This window comes from Acomys russatus, chromosome 3 (genome assembly GCF_903995435.1).
Source record: "Acomys russatus chromosome 3, mAcoRus1.1, whole genome shotgun sequence".
Taxonomy (NCBI): Eukaryota; Metazoa; Chordata; class Mammalia; order Rodentia; family Muridae; genus Acomys; species Acomys russatus.
Genome location: NC_067139.1, coordinates 77,688,265 through 77,710,864, shown reverse-complemented (window position 1 = coordinate 77,710,864; position 22,600 = coordinate 77,688,265). Strand labels below are relative to the sequence as shown.

General features: G+C 45.3%; 1 protein-coding gene across 1 annotated transcript in view; it reads left to right on the top strand.

Moving 5' to 3' along the window:
- The first annotated feature begins 8,584 nt into the window (after positions 1 to 8,584).
- Dlgap5 (DLG associated protein 5) overlaps positions 8,585 to 22,600 on the top strand; it is a 34,074-nt gene continuing 20,058 nt past the window's right edge. The window contains exons 1-10 of the mRNA XM_051142962.1: positions 8,585 to 8,819; positions 12,787 to 12,980; positions 13,178 to 13,240; positions 14,476 to 14,560; positions 14,651 to 14,773; positions 16,368 to 16,449; positions 18,292 to 18,301; positions 18,894 to 19,156; positions 20,097 to 20,191; positions 20,566 to 20,692. Of these exons, the coding sequence (XP_050998919.1) occupies positions 8,585 to 8,819; positions 12,787 to 12,980; positions 13,178 to 13,240; positions 14,476 to 14,560; positions 14,651 to 14,773; positions 16,368 to 16,449; positions 18,292 to 18,301; positions 18,894 to 19,156; positions 20,097 to 20,191; positions 20,566 to 20,692 (1,277 nt within the window). The remainder of the gene's footprint in view (positions 8,820 to 12,786; positions 12,981 to 13,177; positions 13,241 to 14,475; positions 14,561 to 14,650; positions 14,774 to 16,367; positions 16,450 to 18,291; positions 18,302 to 18,893; positions 19,157 to 20,096; positions 20,192 to 20,565; positions 20,693 to 22,600) is intronic.

Here is a 22,600-nt window from a genome sequence, read left to right as displayed (position 1 = left end):
GCACGCCTTTAATTCCAGCACTCGGGAGGAAGAGGCGGGCGGATCGCTGTGAGTTCGAGGCCAACCTGGTCTACAAAGCGAGTCCAGGATGACCAAGGCTACACAGAGAAACCCTGTCTCAAAAAAAAACAAAAACAAACAAACAAAAAAAAACCAAAACTATACAATCTTATTTGGATTCCAATATGATAATTGTATGTTCATTGTTAATGGTGACGTTATATTTTGTCTTTAAAGGAGGTCAAACTGAAACAGACAGAGATAAAAGAGAGACTGCTAACTTAAAGTCTATGTTTATATAAATTCAAACTGCAGAACAAGCAGTTAATTTATATTGCTAGTCCCACTGCACGGGAACAGCTGTGAGACTGGCTGAGACACGTGCATCCTGCACACCTCATACACTCATAGTTTTAGGACTGTACAATGCTTGTGAGAAATACATGTTTCAGAATAAAAGAGCCGGACACTGACACTGCATCAGACCTGACAGGATTCATTGCTCCAGCATGCCGAGACGCTGACGTTCTGCATCCTTCATGTTCCAGGCCCAAGTGCTTTGGTTGCTGTTCCTCATCAAAAAAGGACAGATTCAAAAAAAACCTCCTGATCCAAATTGGTCCAGCATTTCAGACTGCCCCACACAGGACTAATATTAAGCCTGGAATTTCTCAACATTTAGAGACTGGACCACCAATACTGTTCCCAGCTTCTTTAACCAATTTTTGTATTTGGGCCCCCTACAGGTATTCTCTGCCCCAAATCAGCTTAAAGAAACATTAAGAGGAAGACGCTCCATTTCCCTTAAGGGGGGGTTGGGTAGGTTTTTGGTTGCTTTCTTGGACTATAGATGTACATTGTCATTAAAAGGTATAGAGATAGGGGTTGTAAAGAAAGAAAGGGGTGTATAGAGATGTGTAGGGATGGTAAAACAAAGAGTAGATTACTGTATATCTGTGTCAGATCTTCTAAACTGGAGTTACAGACCGATGTGAGCTGCCATGTAGGTGCTGGGAACTGAATCTGGGTCTTCTGGAAGAGCAACCAGCGCTCGTCGCTGAGCCATCTCTCCAGTCCCAAGAATATAGCTTGTAAACAGCAAACATCTATCATCAAATTGTGAGTTTACCAGCATTTATACTTACCATATTTATCTATTTGAAATGTTTTCTATCATCTTGATTTCTAATTTCAGGGGCTGGAGAGATGACCCACAGTTAAGACCACTCACTGATTTTGCAGAAGAGCCTGGGTTCAGTTCCCAAGATCTACATGGTGGCTCATCTATGGGAAAGATTAAGCTTTGTCACAGGTGGAAGCAGTCTTGGTGGGCTTTACCCTTGGGGCACCCCATGAATACCTTGTGACAGATTGAGTGGAGCCATCCTCGGCCTGGAATTCAGGAAGCAGACCTGGGAGCCCCACCTGGGCTATTTTTTTTTAATTGACCCTCAACGGGAGAAGAAGACTGCCCTTCCCACGTGACTCAGGCAGGTGGGGAGGAGAGAACAACAGGTTCAGCTGGGGCTTGAGCCCGTGTGGAGCAGCGAACAGGCTGGACCAGCATGCGGGCCAGAGAGACCCCTAAGGACCCGTCCTGTGAAACGGATACCAGAAGGTTCACTCTTTTGTCCCTTTAACCTTTTTTCCTTCTTGTGTAAGCTAGCTGGGTTGTATAATAAAGTTTAATTATCTGGGACGTTCTTATTGAGGGCACTTAGCATGTACATGGTGCACAGACACACGTGTAGGCAAATCAGCCATACACGTAAAATAAAAATATTTAATTTGTAGTTTTACTTTGTGTAACTTTTTCTACGGTGTTTTTTTGTTTTGTTTTGGTTTTGGGGGGGAGTTGGAGGGGGTACTAAGAATTAAATCCAGGGTCTTGTACACACCAGGAAAAAGCTATACCAAATGAGCTATATCTCCAGCTATATTTGTGATTTTCCAAAAAAAAAAAAAAAAGATATGTGAGGTTTCTGTCTTGGTTGTGTTGTTGTTTTTGTCACCTTGATAGAAGTTAGAATTATCTGGGAAGCAAAACCTCAGTTGAAAAAAAAAAAGTCCTCTACCAGACCGCCTGGAAGCAAGTCTGTAGGCCATTTCCTTACTGTGGGAGTGTCCAGCACTCGGTGGCCTCCCCAGTGCTGGGCAGGCAGTCCTGGGATGTATAAGAAAGCAAACTAAGGGAGGCAGGAGAAGCAAGCCAGCAGGCAGAGTTCCTTCCTGCCTTTGCTTCAGTTCCTCCCTCTAGGCTCCTGGCCAGACTTCCTCAGTGGGTGATGACCAGGAAGATGCACGCCAGATGAAAATGAACCATCTTCCCACGTTGCTTTTGCCCAGTGTTTTACCACAGCAATAGAAACTTAGCTAAGACAGTTTTCCAATCAATATTTTTTTTTCCTTTTCACTATTTTTTTTTTAAAAGACAGTACCTCATTTACATGGCTCAGGCTGGTCTTGAACTAGTGGTTCTCCTGCCCCTGCCGCCAACCTAGCTACAGAGATTTGGATGAGAATGGGCCCCACACGCTCATCTGTTGCAGCGCTTAGTTACCCAGGGCTGGAGCTGTCTGAGAGGATTAGAAGGTCTAGGAAGTGTGTAGGAGTCGGGTGTCACTGCAGGTGGTGGGCCTTGAGGTTTCAAAGGTGCACACCAAGTTCAGGCTCTCTCTGCCTGCCCATCAGGAGACCAGGGTGTAAAGTTTTCAGCTACTGCTCCAGCACCATGTGTCCAACCGTGCTTCCTGCTATGACGATAATGAAGTAACTTCTGAAAGCATAAGGGAACTCCAATTAAATGCTTTTAAAGGGGGGGGAGGGGGCTGCAGAGATGGCTCAGAGGTTAAGAGCACTGACTGCTCTTTCAAAGGTCCTGAGTTCAATTCCCAGCAACTACATGGTGGCTCATGACCATCTATAATGACATATGGTGCCCTCTTGTGACACGCAGGTGAAACACTGTATACATAATAATATTTTTTCAAAAGTTGCCTTGGTCATGGTGTCTCTTCATAGCAATAGAACAGTAACTAAGACATTTGTATTTCACTTTTGTTTTTTTTTTTTTTTTTGTTTTTTCAAGACAGGGTTTCTCTGTGTAGCCTTGGCTGTCCTGGACTCAATTTGTAGACTAGGCTGGCCTCGAACTCACAGCGATCCGCCTGCCTCTGCTTCCTGAGTCCTGGGATTAAAGGTGTGTGCCACCATGCCAGCCGAAAGGTTTTAATAAAAGCGTGTTCTTCCTTGATGTGTTCCCTACAAAACTCTTTCACATGTTTGTGTCATTCCATTTTGTTTTGTGACACCCCTTCGATCGAGTATAACCAGGGTCATCCTTGGTGCACTCAATCAGCCAGTACCACAGAAAAACAATGACTCTCCCTCCTACACACACACACACACACACACACACACACACCCTGAGAGAGACTCAGGCGGAGGAGAGAGGAAAAGGTTGCATCTTTTGGAGCAGGATCGCACATGGATTTGGGGAGAGACCAGCTTACAAGCCAGACCAGTGTGCAGGCCAGAGACACCTACACCTGGGGATCTGTCCTGTGGAACAGATACTGGAAGTTTTTCTTGTTTCTCTTTAACCCTTTTCCCCTCTTGTATAGGATCGATGGACTGTAAAGTCTAATTGTTGGGCTAGAGACGGCTCAGAGGTCAAGAGCACTCACTGTTCTTCCAAAGGTCTTGAATTCAATTCCCAGCAACCACACGATGGCTCGCAACCATCTACAATGAGATCTGCTGTCTTCTGGCTTGCTGGCTCATATACAGGGAGAATACTGCATAAATAATAACAAATAAATCTTTAAAAAAAATAAAGTCTAAAAATGGGAGGGAGGGAGGATGGGAGGATACAAGGGATGGGATAACAATTGAGATGTAATATGCATACATTAATCAAATATATTAAAAAATAATAGTCTAATTGTTAAAAAACAGAGGTTAGCAGGGGTATGCAAACGGCAAAATCTTACAAAAGCTTTCCTGATTTACTGACGCAGTGTCTACAGGATACCCGTCAGTCTATAAACACAAGGTCAGTACAGCTGCGCTAGCCCAAGAGGTTTTTTGTTTTGTTTTGTTTTGTTTTCTTGACACCTCATGGCATGGGCCTGACCTGGTTTGTCTGCGTTGTTTCTCAGTTGACCTCTACGGCAGCGGTTAACTTTACCGTCAGCTGGAAGCAGAAATAAAATAAATTATCTCATTTAACCTTACTAAAACCGTTTTTTTTTTTTTTTTTTTTTTTTTTTTTTTTTTTTTTTTTGAGCGTGGTTGCTCACACCTTTAATCACAGCCCTGGGAGACAGGCAAGGAAAGAGCATTTCAGTGAGATCGAGGCCAGCCTGGTCTACATAGCGAGTCCCACGACAGGCAAACGACATAGTGAGACCCTGTAAACAAACAAACAAACAAACAAATATTTTAAAATGAAAGGAGGTTAAAACCGGCTTGGAGTCGGGACGACAGAGAAGTTCCTCCACGCCGCCGGTGGAGACTGCGGCTTCGCCTCCCCCGCCCAGCCGTTTACTGCCCTCCGCCTCCCAACCTTTCGCCCTCCAAACAATTCAAACATCGCACAGAACCAACCTATCACAAGCCTCGCCCGAGGGGAAGGGGCGGGAGCTTCCGGGAGTGTCGGCAAAAGCCCCGCCAATCAGCGGCTGGCAGCGGGAAGTTTCAGTTCGGTTCAGGTCGGCCCGGCGTACTTGCTGTGCACTTGCGGTGGTTTCTCTGTTTTGCGCGATTTTTTGGGAGTCGGTCCAGAAGCTGCTTCAGGTAAGTGGGACCAAGAAGTCAAGGTGCTCCTTGGTTGCATACCAGATCGAGAATGGCCGAGGCTACATGGGACCCTGTCTCAAAAAAATAAAAAATGGCCAGGAGATGGCTCAGCAGCAGTTGAGCGCGCTTGCTGGTTTTTTGCAGAGGCCTCAAGTTAGCTTCCCAGCACCCCACATTAGGCAGCTCACAAGCTGGCTCCAGCATCAGGAGGTCCGACACCCTCTTCTGGACACCAGCGTGCACGGACACACACACGTACACGTAAATAAAAAAGGTAAAACATTGGCATTAACAAAGTATTAGAGACGAGAATCACAAGAGCCCAGAAGTGGCAGTGGATTCTGCGTTTCCTGAAGAAGCTGTCACTTGTTACGACCTGTACGTATTAAATTGAAGATCTTAAAGAAAAGCTACAGCGTATGGTGTTTTCGAATCCTGGGGGGTAAGGTGAGCGCGCTGGCGAGGGAGCTGACGTGAGGGGCGCCTTTCCACCGTCAGCACCTAGGAGGAAGGTCTGTTACCTTCTGGCACAGATGCGATCAATGAATCAATCCGCTGATTTAGTCAGTTAGTAGCATTTCTCTGTGGTCTCCTCGTCGGTTCTTACCTCTGGGCTGCTGCCCTACTTCCCTCATGGTGGACTGTAAGCCACCCAAACCTCTTCCTCCCCCACGGAGGCTTTGGGCAGCGTTTAATAATAACAACAACAGAAAAGCAAACTAAGAAAAGAAACTAAGACAATATCACAGATCTGACTGTCCTCTTATTATCAAAGGTCATACTAAGAAAAGGCCAGTTGAGAGTATGCTTTCTAAGGTGGACAAAAGTGATGAGGCAAGCCAGTGAGGTTAACCGTATTACTAAGTTTTTCTTAAACTCTTTCTCTAGTAGTTAATCTTGTGTTTGGCTTGTTTTCCTTTTGGGAGGGGAGGAGTAAATAAGGTTTCATGTAGCTCCCACCAGCCTCAGTGCCCTTTGGAGCTGGGCCTGGCTGTGAGCTAGCCCTCTATGTTTTGATTTTGTGGTTTTGGTCTCGCTATGTTTGATAGGCTGGGTTTAGCCAGGTGCTACAGTCACAGTAGGGTGTGGAGTGAAAGGGGTGGCCTTCACACCGTATTTCACTCTGTGGCCCAATCTGGCTTTGAATCCCATTGATCCTTCTGTGTCAGCCTCTGTGTCGCTATTGCTAGGATTGTCAGTGTGTGCATATTAGATGTGTGTTTGTGCGGGTGGGTGTGCCTGCTGGCGTGCATGTGGAGGCCAGGGGTTAATAAGAGGCGTCTTCCTCCATTGCTCTCTCTTTATTTCTTGAGACAGTTTCTCATTAAAGCTGGAGTTCAGTGCGGCTTCGCAGCACATGATTCTAATCCCGACACTTGGGAAGGCCAAGGCAGGCAGGCCAGCCTGGTCTACAAAGCTAGTCTAGGGCAGCCAAGGCTATGCAGAGAAACCCTGTGTTTTGTTTTGCTTTGGTTTTTCAAGACAGGGCTTCTCTGTATGGCTCTGGCTGTCCTGGAACTCACTCTGTAGACCAGGCTGGCCTTGAACTCATAGAGATCAGCCTTCTTCTGCCTCCCAAGTGCTGGTACCACCAGGGCCGGTCTGAGAAACCCTGTCTTGCGCGCTGGGTGAGGGTGGGGGAGCTGCAGCTCACTGACTGAGTTAGGCTTGCTGGCAGAAGAGCCCCAGGAACTAACTGCCTGTCTGCCCTGGTTAGCACTGGAGTTAGTGCAGTGCTGCGCCCTCCCTCACGTGGGTGTTGGAGAACCTCAGGCCATCCTGGTGGTGTGGCAGCTACTTATGGACTGAGCCATTTCCCCAGACCAGTTTTGCTTGCTTGCTTGCTTTTCCTCGAGACAGGGTTTCTCTGTGTAGTCTTGGCTGTCCTGGACTCACTTTGTAGAGCAGGCTGGTCTCAAACTCATATCGATCTGCCTGCTTCTGCCTCTGAGTTAAGCTGGGATTAAGAAATGCTGAGGCGAGCCGGGCATGGTGGCGCACACCTTTAATCCCAGCACCCGGGAGGCAGAGGCAGGCGGATCACTGTGAGTTCAAGGCCAACCTGGTCTACAAAGTGAGTCCAGGATGGCCAAGGCTACACAGAGAAACCCTGTCTCGAAAAACCAAAAATAAAGAAAAAAAAAGAAATGCTGAGGCTCTTTTATTTGTCACCGGGAAAAATTAAGGAAGTGGTTCTGTAATGTAGCTCTTTGGTTTTTTTTGGGTTTTTTATTGTTGTTATTGTTGTTTTGTTTTGTTTCCCCGAAACAGGGTTTCTCTGTGTAGCCCTGGCTGTCCTGGAGTCACTTTGTAGACCAGGCTGGCTTTGAACTCACAGTGATCCGCCTGCCTCTGCCTCCCGGGTGCTGGGATTAAAGGCGTGCGCCACCACGCCCAGCTGTTTAAATGTTTTTACTGTATTCATTTTACATTCTGATCTTATCCCTCTCCCACATCTCCCCCCAGTCCCATCCTCTGTCTCTCGTCCCCCCCCAATCTCCTTCCCCTAGTCCTCAGAAAGGGGGAGCCCTCCTCCCCTACCGTCTGACTCTAGCCTGTCAAGTGCCATCAGAGCTGCCTGCCTCCTCCTCCTCTGTGGCTTGGCAAGGCCGCCCACCAGGAGAAGTGATCGAAGAGCAGGCCATGGAGTCCATGGCAGAGACAGCCCTTGCTCCCCTTACTAGGGGTCCTGCATGGAGCCTGAGCTGCCTATCCGCTACATCTGAGCAGGGCTCCTCTCCATGTGCAGTCCTTGGTGCGTCAGTCTCCATCCCCAGGCCCTTCTATCCCCCTCTCTTCCATCAGACTCCCTGCGCTCTGCCCAGAGTTGGGCTGCGAGTCTCAGCATCTTCTGCTTGATGTTAATCTGTTGAGCTGCTTCCTACCCAGAACCCCCAACACAGGCCATGGTGTCTTGTCTTTGCTAACTTTTCTACTTTCATATTTATTCCGCTGTGAGTTGGGATATTTTCATTTCAAGGGAGTGCAAAGTTATATAGGAGATGGACTAAAATCTTAATTGTTTTTATTTATTAATTTGCTTATTTTGGTCTTTGAGAGAGTGACTTACTCTTTAGCCCAGACTGTCCTCAAATTAACAAGGATTTGCTTGCTTGAGCCTCCCAAGTGTTGATAATTCTAGAGGTGACTCAGCACAGCCTGACCTGAGGTTTTGATTTTTTTAAGATAATAAAATGAGAGGGCGGCCGGGCATGGTGGCGCACGCCTGTAATCCCAGCACTCGGGAGGCAGAGGCAGGTGGATTGCTGTGAGTTCGAGGCCAGCCTGGCCTATAAAGTGAGTCCAGGACAGCCAAGACTACACAGAGAAACCTTGTCTCAAAAAACAAAAACAAAAAAATAAAATAAAATAAAATGAGAGGGCAGTGGTGGCGCACGCCTGTAATCCCAGCACTGGGAGGCAGAGGCAGGTGAATCTCTGTGAGTTCGAGGTCGGCCTGGTTTTGTTTTGTTTGGTTTGGTTTGGTTTATCGAGACAGGGTTTCTTTGTGTAGTAGCCCTGACTTTCCTGGGCTCGCTTTGTAGACCAGGCTGGCCTTGAACTCACAGTGATCCACTTGCCTCTGCCTCCCGAGTGCTGGGATTAAAGGCAAGACATGCGCCACCACACCCAGCTGAGGCTAGCCTGGTTTACAAAGGGAGTCCAGGACAGCCAAAGCTACACAGAGAAACCCTGTCTCAAAAACAACAACAACAACAACAACAATAATAATAATAAAATGAAAATCCACTTAAGTTGTTGTCTGCTTCTCCTTTTTGACAGGATGCCTGTGTCACATTTTGCCAGTCGACTAAGGAAAGATTTGAGCACTGAAATGATTAGAACTAACATTGCTCACAGAAAGTCATTATCTCAAAAGGAGAACAGACACAAGGTATATGAACGAAATAGATGCTTCGGCTTGAAAGACGTCAACATTCCCCTGGAAGGTAAAGATCTTGTTAATATACTTGAGACGTCCCAAGACCACGCTCCAGAAAAGGCCAGCACCAAAACAAGTAAGTAATTGTAAATGCTTTTTCTGTGCAGCCCTTTCCTCTCTAGACCAAGCTGACCTGGAGCTCACAGGGATCCCCCAGTCTTTGCCTCCTGAGTGCTGGCATTAAAGGCGTGCACCAACACCACGGCTAGGCATACTTGTAAATATGTTTACGAGTAAGTAAAAGTTGGGCCTGGAGAGACGCTTTAGCAGTTGAGTTTTGAGGACCTGGGTTCAGTTCCTAGCATGGTGGTTCACAACCACCTGTAACTCCAGTTTCAGGGGATCTGACCCCTCTTGTGATGGCCACAGGCACACCATGCACACATGCACATCAGATAAATACTAAAAGAAAAGTGAAAGTTGGTTTAATGCCTAGAAAGGAAATTAAGAACTCCACTAATCAAAGGAAAATCATTCTTAATACCTTGGTGAGAACCTTTGAAATATAAAAATACTTCCACAGAGCTGGGCATGGTGGCACATGCCTTTAATCCCAGCATTCAAGAGGCAGAGGCAGGAGGATCTCTGCAAGTTCCAGGACACACAGAGAAACCAAAAAAAAAAAGTTGCCAGTCACCCAGAGAAAAGAGATCATTTTTGCAATTTGCCACAAATGATTTGAGGCCATGAGGAAAGAAAGAACTAAATAAACAAAAAAGAATATTGTCAGAAAAAGATAAAGTGAGTGGAAATAGAGTGTTGTAGGCAAGAGGGTTCCAGCGTGGAGAAAGAGCACTGAGGCATGGCTTACCTCTAGGGGAGTCACTGAAGTCCTGTCTTGTTCTCGTTACGTAGCAGGTGTTAGGAACTAAATGGCAGCAGTACAAAACAAGGCTGGGTGGAGAGTGGCATGCTCTTTCAGAAGGGGTTTTGTTTAATATCTACTCTTGCTGGGGGTGTGGGGCGTAGTGGGAGCCACGCTGTGTGAGGATGTGGAAGGCAGTGGCCCACTTCTGGGCTTCGCTCTCCTTCCACCTTTGTGGTTGGCTCCAGAGATCCAACCCTCGTCGTTAGGGCTGCTTAGCAGGCACTGTGGTCTGAGCTCCTGACCCCTCGCAGTTTTATTTTGGAGTTTTTTAGAATCAGTGTGGCCTGCGCACTTGGTGCGTTTGAACCTGGCTTTGTAAAGGGTGGCACTGGTGCTGAAAGATTGTATGTGTACCGTGGAGGCCCGCTCTCCGTGGAGGCCCACTCTCTTCCAGATTCATTGTTCTTGTGCTTCTGAAGAACTGCGGGGCAAGAACTGGGCAAAACAGTTACAGGTTTTTGTTTCTTCTGATCTGAAGTGACTGGTGCCTGTTTGAAGAAGAACGGAAATTGGCCTGGTAGTCTGTTTGAAGAGAGAAAATAGCAACTTATCTAAGGAAAGGGAAAGGCCTAGAATCAAAGAATTTTGAAAGAATTTTTTTTTTTTTGGTCTGAGCACATCTAAAATACACAGTGAATATTTTAGAAGACAGCAGTTGGTTTTTTGTTTGATTTTGGGTTTTGGGTTTTTTTTTTGTTTTTTTTTTTTTTGTTTTGTTTTTCAAGACAGGGTTTCTCTGTGCAGACTTGGCTGTCTTGGACTCACTTAGTAGACCAAGCCAGCCTTGAGCTCACAGCGATCCTTCTGCCTCTGCCTCCCGAGTGCTGGGATTAAAAATGTGTGCCACCACGCCCAGCTCAGCAGTATTTTTTTTTTTTAATACTTTATTTAATTTATGTGCGTTGGTGTGAGGGTGTCAGATCTTGGAGTTAAAGACAGTTGTGAGCTGCCATGTGGGTACTGGGAATTGAACCTGTGTCCTTTGGAAGAGCAGGCAGTGCTCTTAAACCACTGAGCCATCTCACCAGTCCGAGCAGCAGTATTTTTAAGGAAGGGTATTTTAAGAATGAAGAGTTCAATTTTGGACATATTAAATTTTTATTTTTATTTTTCAAAAAATACATTTTAAATTAAAATACAATGACCTCATTTCCCCGCTCTTTCCCTGTTCCAGTTGTCCTTAGGTATCGCCCCTCTGAGCCCTTCCACGCCCCATCTCAAACTGATAGTCTCCTTTTCTTTTATTATTGTTACATACATATGCATGTGTGTACATGTATGGACAAATATATGACTACAGCCTGCTGCTAGACATGTTGAAGTTCTGCCTATTAGGCAGGTAAGGAGCGATGATTTAAGAGTAATTGTGTGGCCTGACGTGGCGGCTCATGCCTTTAATCCCAGGACTCAGGAGGCAGAGGCATGTTTAAAGCCAGCCAGGACTGTCTCGTGAGGTGCTGGCTTAACTCGGGCGTGGGAGGGAGGGATGCCGGGTAGGAATGGGTTCAAAAGAGAATGGAGGAATCATCTAAGACACAGTCTTGCTTCAAAGGCTGAGCCTGAGTCCACAAAGCCCTTAGATGTAATTTCTATCCTGTAGAGAAACATGGAGTAGGAACAACTCTTGAAATAAGCAAGAGCCAGGGGCCAGCTGCGTGGGCCTGGCCAGGGGCCTGACACTTACAGCAAAGCTTGTAAAATGCACGGGGTTGGGGTGCTGTCTTCATAGAGAGACTGAGATCCGAAGGAATGGCCAAGGTGTAATGCTGCTTAGAGCAAAGGTCAGTGAGGAGTGACAGAGCAGAAGAGGTAAAGCTAGTGCAAGAGTTGATTTCCTCAGATCCTTGGAGCCCCAGTAAGAAAGGCTTGTGTGTGAGTGGCAGCCCTCCCAAAGAATGGTTTTGTTGTTGTTTTGTTTGTAGGTGGTAGGGACTGGACTCAAGGCCTCAGTCATGCAGGCAACTAAGTAAGTACTTTACCACTGAGCAACACTCCCAGCTCCCAGAAGAGCCTTTGGTTTTGGAGACCAGTCTCAGTAGCCACCTCTGTCTGGCCGCAATTTGCTAACGCCAGGGTGCCCAAGAACTCGCGTCCCTCTTGCTTCAGCCCCTCAAATACGATCAGAGCCACGTGTCAAAAGATACCAAAAGAATTTGTCGCATGTAGGAAAAGGCAAACCAGATAACCCTTTCCAGAGGTCTTTGAGTAATTCAGCCTGAAGTAATCAGTATACTAATATTTTTGTAAAAGTTGGGCAAATGGGGCTGGAGAGGTTAAGAGCACTGGGTACTCTTCCTAAGGTCCCAGCGGCCACATGGTGGCTCACAGCCATCTATAATGTGGCTTGGTGACCTCTTCTGGCCTGCAGGCGTTACATGCAGGCAGAGCACTATATACATAATAAATAAGTAAATCTTTGAAAAAAGAAAAAAAAGTTGAGGAAATGACATCATATACAATGAATATAATTTCAAAATGATTAGAACTCAAAATAATTGTGTTAGAGTGTTGAGGATTACAAGCATTTCTTCTTAGCAGATGAAGTTAGACAAAATGTTCCTTTCAGGGCTGGAGAGATGGCTCAAAGGTTAAGTGCACTGAGGTCCTGAGTTCAGTTCCCAGCAGCCATATGGTGGCTCACAAGCATCTATAATGCCCTCTTCTGGCCTGCAGGTGTACATGCAGGCAGAGCACTGTATGCATAATAATAAATAAATAAATCTTTTTTTTTTTTAAAGTTCCTTTAGAAATGTGATATACTGGGGCTAGAGAGATAGCTCAGAGGTTAAGAACACTGGCTGTTCTTCCAGAGGTCCTGAGTTCAATTCTCAGCAACCACATGTTGGCTCACAACTATCTATAGACACCTGGTGCCCTCTTCTGGTGTGCATGCACACATACATGCAGAACACTGTATAGAATAAATAAATAAATCTTTTTTTAAAATGTGACATACTATTTTGCCTAAAATGTTTATTTGTTTGTTTTTTCAAGACAGGGTTTCTCTGTGTAACAGAGCCCTGGCTGTCCTGGACATTCTTTGTAAACCAGGCCAGGCTCGAACTCACAAAGATCCGCCCGCCTCTGCCTCCCGAGTGCCGGGATGAAAGGCGTGTACCACCACCACCTGGCGCCTAAAATGTCTTATGGACTGTTTGACTCCTCCTTCCCTTAGAGGCAGTGAAAGTGGTTCTGAGTGACCAACGGAAACAACTCCTCCAAAAGTACAAAGAAGAAAAGCAGCTTCAAAAATTAAAAGAACAGCGAGAGAAAGCTAAACGCGGAGTGTTCAAAGTGGGTCTCTACAGACCTGCCGCACCGGGATTCCTCACCACAGACCAGCGGAGCGTCAGAGCTGAGCCAGAAAAGGTTCCTTTATGATTTTAGCTTGAAATAATTCCTTTAACTCTGGAATTTAAAAAAAATCATACTTAACATAGCAAGTATCTTTATGCCATAAATTATTAAGGATAAAATTTAAATTTGAAAGTGAGAATGGAATAAATTTTGCCAGTGTGTTTTGGTTTTGTTTATTTTTTAATTGGTCTTCTTTTGGCTGTTTAAAGGCTTTTCCATACAGTGGGCGGATTACAAGATCAAAGGTCAGAGTCCATATGGAACAGACTAAGGTATCATTGTGTATAGATAATTGCTATTAAAATAACACGTTGTACCTTTTCCCCCCTCAAAGTTTGTAATTCCATTTTCAACGTAAGACCAGATATAAATATAATAATTTATCTGAACTGAAGGTATGAAAAGTAGTCATGACTTACAGCAGTTTTTGGTTGGTGCCAAGGAAGTTTTCACTCATTGTATTCTTTGTATAAACACTTCTTTCGTTTGTTTGCTTGTTTTTTCGAAACAGGGTTTCTCTGTGTAGCCCTGGCTGCCCTGGAACTCTCTTTGTAGACCAGGCTGTCCTCGAACTCACAGAGATCTGCTTGCCTCTGCCTCCTGAGTGCTGGAATTAAAGGCATGTGCCACCATGCCCAGCATGTTTTATGTTTTTAACAAATCGGAGTCACTGCCATGTGACTGTAACTTCCCTGGCCTCGTGGATACATACAGAGCTAAATGAAAATCTGAGGCTTCGTGGATCATAGTGTGGGCCTAGAAAGAAAACTGATATGCGTAGTATGTCGAATGGGGGACGACACTAGGAATAGGCATTGAGGGACATTTTAATTGGAGCAGTCAAGGAAACCCTACTGAGGTGATTACCTGTGGGCGTAGCCTTAACGGAAGTAAGTGAACCCCAGGAAAACACTTTTTCCCTAGAAGAAATATAATATTCAGAGATTTTTGCTGCTGTTTTTACTTGCTGGCAGTGTTTGGAACCACAGAGCCCTGCGGTCTGTGCATGTTAGGTGTGCTCGCATCCACGGAGCAAATAACTAGACTGCGGCCCAAGCTGCTCACTGTTCACAGTTCCTCCTGAGCCCGAGGCAGGGGGATAGCTTAAGCACAGGAGTTTGAGGCCAGCCTAGGCAACACAATAAGACCTTATCTCAGGGCAAGAAAGACATAGTTAATGTTAGTATTTTCAGAATTCTCAAATGAGCATACCAAAAAAAAAATTTTTTTTTTAAATTTTTTATGTTTTTGTATTTTGAGGCAGATCTCACTTTGGAGCTCTGACTGGGTTGGAATTCAGAGAAATCTTCCCGCCTCTGATCCTGAGTGCTGGGATTAAAGGCTTTGTTTTTGAGACAGGGTCACACATGGCCCCGACTCTTCTGAGACTCCTTATTGGCTGTGGCTGCCCTTGGCCTGCTGACTTTTTTGTAGGTCAGTTTACAGGTTGGAGGTGCGCTCTGATTTATTATGCAGTTGAATAACACAGTTCCTACTGTCCTCACAGGTAGACAACAAGACTGTCCCTCAGGCAACCCAGTCTGGCCACAGGCAGCCTCCTGAAAAGAAAATAATGGACAAAGAGAAAAAAGGTAGGAATATTAGCAACAGTGGTGCACTTAGTGCTGCCACAGAAATAACTTATGAATGACAAAAAGCATCTGATAGATTATTTTTCCCAGCTGTGCAGCCCATGGTGTCCACATCATGGAAAGTGACTGGATCAGGTGCGACTCAGAGGACAAAGACGATTGCCCGGACAGTCCCGTCTACTATAAGAAAGCCAGTCACAAGAGCTGCCAGTGGTAAGAAGAGATTATTATGTGTGTGCACATACACAGTACCACACAGAAAAGCATCAGGACCCTGACATAGAGGATGTTAATAACACAAAAAAATGCTGGAAACAAACACCAAAGTATCAAATCATTAATGGGATCGTGTGTGTGTGTGTGTGTGTGTGTGTGTGTGTGTGTGTGTGTGTGTGTGTGTGTGTGTGTGTGTGTGTGTGTGTGTGTGTGTGTGTAAGCCATAGGTCAACACTGGCTATCTTCCTCAATTACTCTCTAGCTTGCTTTCGAGGTGTAGTCTCTGGACTGGCTGGTCATTAGACCCCAGGCTGCAGCTCTTTGCTTCCCTAGCACTGACTGTCAGTGAGTGCCGCAGCGTGCAGCTTTCTCCAGGAGTCCTGGCGCGCAGACTTAGCACTTTGTGTTTCCAGTAAGCATTCTGCCAACTGAAGGACTGTTCTAGACTATTTTTTTACTGGTTTCTTTCTTTCTTTGTTCCTTTCTTCGAGATTTAGTCCTATTTTATGAGTTTGGGTTTTCCCTGTCTGTATCTGCGTACCCCATGTGTGACTGTTGCCCACAGAGGCCAGAAGAGGGCATCTGATCTTCTGAGGCTGGTTGCAACCTGTGAGTGCTGGGACTCACCCTCTGGAAGAGCAGCCAGTGCTGTTCACCACGAGCCATCTCGCCAGCCCAGTCTGTTTTGAGACAAGGCCTCCCACATAGCTGAGGCTAGCCTGCGCTCTTGATCCTGCTGCCTTGGGCTTCCAAGGACATGCTGGGGTTCAGGCGTAGGCATCTACCTGTCTGCTTTGGTTGGTTTAGTGTTGGCAATAAGATGTGTTGGCTCTGTCTTCTTTTTTAATAATAAGTATGTGTTTGGTAATCAGAAAAAGAGAAAGGAAACACCTTTATTTTGAAAAGATGATTTATATCTGACAGGATTTTCCCTTGTTTTTGTCCCTTTCTAGTGTGACTATGATCAGGAAAGCTGAAGGCACACGCTCCTGTGTCGGTCATCTCTCCAGCTTCACCAAGACGTCTAGTGCTTTATGTTAGAATTAATGCTTTCTGTGCCTGCGTTATCTCCCAAATAATGGGATGAAAACCTATTACATTTATTGACTAAATAACAAGCTTTACATCACTATAGCTGCCAGATATGGTCTATTCTGACAGGTCTGTGCTATCCTGGCTACTTCCAGCCATGTGCCCCATGCTACGGCCCATCTCGTCTTGCCTGCTCCGTCTTTGTCTTCATGGCCTGGCGACCTCCTCCTCCCTCCCTCCCTCCCTTCTTTCCGCTCTAATCTAGGAATACAACTCCCACCTACTGTCCTTTCTGCCCAGTCATAGGCTCTTCAGTGTTTTTATTAATTAATCAGATAACTAGGGAGTACTTTTTATACAACATTGAGACAGGAGATTCCTCATGAGCAATAACAGTGACTGACTCTGTTAGTATTTAGCGCACTGCCAGGTCAGCATTAACAATGGAATATGCAGAGACATAGCTTACTACACCGTGAATGAAGGTCAACTCTACAGCTTTGATGTAGCATTGCTTGTCTGTTTTGAAATGGATGTGCTACTTCATTTTCTGTTTTAGAGACCGGATCAGAAAGAACTGGACCGAGCAGAGGTAGACCCGCCAAAAAGGAAGACGCCAAGCCAGGCAAGGTAGAGAGCAGGTTTCTGTTCATTGCTCAATGCTTCGCCATATGAAGCTGAGGTGACTCGTGCAGACTGCTTCAGAGAGCTAACCTACATGCACGCTGAAGCCGTGCACTCTAAGGAAGCAGCACAAGGGGACTCATGCTTCTGGTTAGGTGTCTTAATCTCACAGTTGTAGCTAAAGAAAGTGTGGTCTGACTAGCAGAGGAAGTGGAGATTAGTGCTGCCACCTTATTGTCTGTACTTCCAGTTGGCTGCATGACGGGGGCACGCTGTGGAATTTGTTTATTTTTCTATCTCTAGCATAGAATTTCCTACTTAGAGTTGTTAAGAATTCAGTAAGTGAGGGTTTCTGACAGTATCTAGCAATGACATCCTCAAAACATGGGACCTGGGCCTGCAGGACAGCTCAGCAGATGAAGGTGCCAAGCCTGATGACCTCAGCTCAGTCCCCAGAGCCCACATGGTGGGATGAGACAACCCACTCCTGCAGGCTGCTCTCTGACCTCCACACATAGAAATTAAAAAAAAAAAAAAAAAAAAATTAAGGAACTATTTTGAGTTCCTAGTTTCTTAGCATACAATGTAACTTTAACCTTTTAAGAAAAAGAAAAAATCACCAAGAAGAGACTTGATACCCTATGAGCATATAAACGGGGAGGAAGTCCCCCTCAGTCACAGTCATAGGGGAGGGGAGTAAGGGGAAAATGGGAGGGAGGGAGGAATAGGAGGATTCAAGGGATGGAATAACCATTGAGATGTAACAAGAATAAATTAATAAAAAAAAAAAAAGAAAAAGAAAAAAGAAAACCAAACCAAAAAGCCTCATGGTGAAGAGCAAGAAAGCTGTCAAGAGCCTTGCTGAACAGCAAATATCAAGCTTCCAGGGAAGGAAATGGAGAGGGAATCTTTTTAAGCCACCCAGGCCTTAAGGGAAGAGTTATTAAGATTTATTTTTGGTGGCCCGTGAGGTTGCTCAGTGGGTAAAGGCACTTGCTGTCTAACCTCCTGACCCAAGTTTGATTCCCGGGTCCCAGGAGGAAGAAAACTGACGCCTGGAAGGTGTGTCCCAATCTGTACTCATGCCAAGGTATTCACTCCCCCAAACACACACACAGGAAAAATAAGTATGTTTAACAATTATTATTCCTCTAAATGCTATTACTAGTTTTGACACATTGGCCTTTGAGGCGTTTTGCTTTGTGTTTTTTGTTTTTGTTTTTGTTTTTTTCAAGACAGGGTTTCTCTGTGTAGCCTTGGCTGTCCTGGAACTCCGTTTGTGACCAGGCTGACCTCAAATTCACATGCATCTACCTGCCTCTACCTCCTGAGTTCTGGGGGGTACGCCCAGCCCCTAAGGTTAGTTTTTATTCATTTATTTATTTATTTTTAATTATTTCACATGTGTGGGTGTCTTACTTGCACATATGACTTTGCATCACTTTTGTGATTGATGCCTGAGGAGACCAGAGGAGGAGTCAGGTCCCTGGGATGGGAGTTACAGGTAACTGTGAGCCTTTGTGTAGGTGTTGGGAATCCCAGGTCCTCTGGAGAGGTAGCCAGGCTCTTTCCCACAGATCCCCTGTTCTAGCTCCCACATCCAAGCTTATTTTTCACAAAGGGTTTGGTCCTCTTGAGTAGGAGTCACTCAATAAATACTAGGGTTGTCATTCTCAAAGCCTCGCAGTAATCCATGTAAATTTTGGTAAAAATATATTTTGTTAGTTGGGTTTGTTTCATTTTAGCTTTAATGTATTTTTAGCTTTAATATATTTCCATTTTAGCTTTAATATATATTTTATTATAATATCTACAAAGTACAGTTTGCTCCCTTAATAAGGACTCGCTCTGAATTACAGCATTGGCTTAGTATGGCTGACCCTCTGATTTCAAGTATATATATTTTTTAAAAAGATACAGCTGGAGTTCGAGGCAGTGGAGAGCGGCCTGACAGGAGTGCTGAGAATCAGCCTCTGGCTCTCTGAAGACCAGCAAGCACGCTTAGGTACTAAGCCAGGTCCCAGGCATGCCCTCATACATACCTTCTTAAGGGCATCCACATTTGTCTCAAATAACGCATGTGGATGTTCTCTTGGTACCTTTCCTATTGCTGTGATAAAATGCTGACCCAAGCAACTTAAGTTGGAAAGGGAAATCACAGCTCAAGGATATAGTCACCCTAGCTGTGGAGTCTTGAGGTAATTGGTCACATGTTGGAAACAGCAGCAAATGCCTCTGTTCAACTCACGTTCTCGTGTTTATTAAGTTGGCAAAAATGGTGCTGCCCACCACTGTTGGTGTGGCGGAAATTTGAGTCCTGTTGAATTCCAGTCAGCATGAGCCATCACATCATCAGACTTGGGTTTTTGGTGGCTGCTCTTGTTATTTGTGTTTCCTTTTTAATGGTTGGATGCATTCCTGGAAGAGAAATTTCAACTCTGTTCTGCTTGCTTATGCCTAGGTCATTTCTTCTAAAGTTGAGAGTGAAGATTCACAGACCAGCGTAGCAAATGAAATGGATCCAGGCGGACTCTTCCAAGCAATGGAAAGCTTGCCTAAGACCGCTCCTGCAAAAGTGAAAGAACGGAATTCCTTTGCACCTAAGCATTGTGTATTTCAGCCACCATGTGGTCTGAAGACCTACCGAGTGACTCCTATGAGTCCTAGAAGTGCCAACGCTTTCTTGATACCCACTTGTGATTGGAACCTTTTGAAACCAGAAGTGTAAGATATACTTTTTTTTTTTTTTTTTTTTTTTTTGTTTTTCGAGACAGGGTTTCTCTGTGTAGCCTTGGCCGTCCTGTACTCACTTTGTAGACCAGGCTGGCCTCGAACTCACAGCGATCCGCCTGCCTCTGCCTCCCGAGTGCTGGGATTAAAGGCGTGGGCCACCACGCCTGGCTGTAAGATATACTTTTTAAGCAGACACAAATACTAATACATGAATAATCTAAATATACACTTTCCTAAAAGGAATAACAAAGGCCTGTCTCACATTTCTGCTTTAAAAAAAATAATTTATTTAATTTCATTTTATGAGCATTGGTGTGAGAGGGTCAGATCCTTTGGAACTGGAGTTCCAGTTGTGAGCTGTCATGTGGTTGCTGGGAATTGAACTCAGTCCTTCTCGAAGAGCAGCCAGTGTTCTTAGCCACCAAGCCATCTCTCCAGCCCCACGTTTCTGCTTTTTTTTTTTTTTTTCTTTCTGCACTATTTAGTTAGTAATGTATACTAACTATGAGTCACAGCCAGGCATGGTAGTACACACTTTTAATTCCAGCACTCGGAAGGCAGAAGCAGGCAGATGGTTATGAGTTCAAGGCCAGCATGGTCTACAAAGAGAGTCCTGGTTTACAAACAGAAACCCTGTCTCAAAAATCACTCAGCATCATCCATGGCTGTTGATTTTTAATCTCCCATTATTAGTGTTCTATAGATGCTTATTCTCATTCTTGGTTATGTTTGGTTAGGGTATGTATCACCAGGCCTGGGTAGAAATTTAAATACAAGCAACTTGGTGTGAGTTACAGAATGAGGCCTACTCTCAAAAAGCCAAACATTCCTACTTTATCCTCTTTTTTTAAGCAACACAACTTAAGAACCTTCAGTTCATATATGTGAACTTCATTTTTTCTGATGTGTACTTTTTACTGTTAATTTTTAGCACTACAACTCAAGACACAGCAAATGAAATCTCAGTACAGCAAAAGTTGAATAAATCACGATCCGCTTTGGATTCACTAACAGACTGTAATGAAGGTACGGTATTATAATTAAGATGTCACTTCTCTGGCTTATGACTTTGCAGAACTTTGTGTGTAGTTCATGTGATGTGACCAGGGTCTGGATGAGGTGGGAAGTGCGGAGAAGGAGCTGGGGACAGTGTTCAGCCACTGAGCATGGAGCCGAAGGGCAGAGCTGTTTGGGGTTGGGCAGGACCAGGGAGGCCAGCGCTGGGGGGGGGGGGGGTGGGGACACTGCAGCTGGACTTCAGGCCCTGGGAAGAAGCCTTTTCAGAAAGAAAGCGGAGCGTGCTTGAGGCATGCCGTTTGCGGATGTAGGAATTGTTCTTGAGGCATGCGGTTTGGATGTAAGAATTGTGCTTTAATGATGGTTTTTCTCTCATGTCATAGAACGTGGCTTACATCACAAAACAGCTCCCACTTCAGACTCGAATCCCCTCTCAGTGAGGGAAGTCACAGCACCTGGAGGAGGCGAAGGCCAGACGGCTCAGCCGCAGCATGACGTGCTGTATTTCAGGTTTGTCTGTTAATTACCATAAGAATCTGCATTCACATCTAGGCATTTAGTCCTAAACTAAAGTGTTTAATTTTATGCATAAATATTTATTATGATAAATGGGCAGAAACTGGCTTTGGGCATTTTTTACTTTGCAGTTTTAACTTTCCTAGTAGGTGCGACATTAATGTGGTTTCTGTTCAAAGGCAAATCTGCCAGGGAAAAGTGTCCTTCCCCACCCACAGCTGCACCCGGCCATGCAGGCCTTAGTCGTTTTGTGTGAATACTTTGAGAGATAAACAATGCACTTGAGGACAAATACAGACCTTTTGTCTTTTGAAAATGCCTTGCTTTGTTTTCGTTTAGTGTTAAGTGTTGATGACCTTCTATTCTTGTGTGGGTCATAATACCCAGTTGTCCGGCCCTGGCTGGTTTGGTTTGCTTGCTGGGACTCGGTTGGTGGGTGTAACAGGGTGCAGCTGGTTCATCTTGAAGCCAGCGCTGAAGGAGAAAGCATCTTCCCCAGGACGGGGCTGGGGGTGTCAGTTGGCAGTGTATCCGAGCATCCATGGAGTCCTAGGTTTGATCTCTAGACTGGATAAACTGGCCAGGCCCATAATCCCAGCACTCAGGAGGTGGAGCCAGAAACAGAGCATCAGGAGTTCAAGGTCACCCTTGGCTGCATAACACATTCACCCCAGCAGGATCAGGAGGAGTTCAAGGTCACCCTTGGCTATATAACACATTCACCCAGCATCCATTTTTAACTCTTTCCTGGTCAGCACCTACCAACAAGTTTTTTGGTTTTTGGTTTTTGTTTTAAATAACCGTGGGCTTCTCTTTGTGTTGCCCATACACTGCTGGGCGCGGGGCCATCTACTGGGGTATGCTTGACCTACCAGGAAGGAACCTGACTGTCCATCCCCTAAAGCTATCAGCTGTCAGTGAGAGGTGGGGACCAGATCTGTCTTTGGGAATACATAACCAATACCAAGTTCAGACAACCTTCCCTCCCGTGTGAAGGCTCCTATGTTCCCAGGTTACTGCTTGTAGCATTTTTTAGAAACTTCTCAACCAACTAGAGGACATCACCTTCCTGTTGTACTTTTGTTGTTGTTTGGTTGGTTTGTAATATGCGTGGGAGACATGCTTACATGTATGCTAGTGCACTGTGTGGGTCCTGGTGCCTGCAGAGGCCACAAGAGGATTTTAGATCCCCCTAGAAGTGGAGTTACAGATGGCTGTCAGCTGCCCTGTGGGTGCTGAGAATCCCACCTGGATCCTCTGGAAGAGCAGCCATTAACCCTAACCGATGAACCATCTTCTAAGGTTTTAATCATCTGCTTCTGAGTTTTTCATGTTACTAACCCCTTGAATTGTTTCCACAGTGAGGCTTTTCAAATGTAAGGCCTTCTAGAGGTGAGCACTAGTCTCTTGTGCCACTGAGTCACTGGAGTAACAAGCAGTTTACCCAACTAAGTAAGTCCAGGGCTCAGCTGTGTACACTTCCTCATGACTTCAGTCATTTGTTTCTATGTTTGTCCACTGGCTGTAAACAGTAACCCTTTTCTGTTTCCTATCTTTTCTGATGCTCCCACCATTGAGCACTAAACCCAGAGCCTTGCTTATGCTGTGGAGATGTTTTAGCACGGAACTGCATCTCTAGGCCTAGTTTTTCTTTTAAGAAATCAAAATTGGGCCAGGCGTGGTGGCGCACACCTTTAATCTCAGCACTCGGGAGGCAGAGACAGGCAGATCTCTGAGTTCGAGGCCAGCCTGGTCTACAAAGTGAGTCCCGGACAGCCAAGGCTACACAGAGAAACCCTGTCTTAAAGCCCCCCCCCCCCAAAAAGAAAGAAATCAAAACTGGGCCTGTGGAGGTGGCTCAGAGGTTAAGAGCAGTTTGTTCTCTCAGAGGTCCTGAGTTCA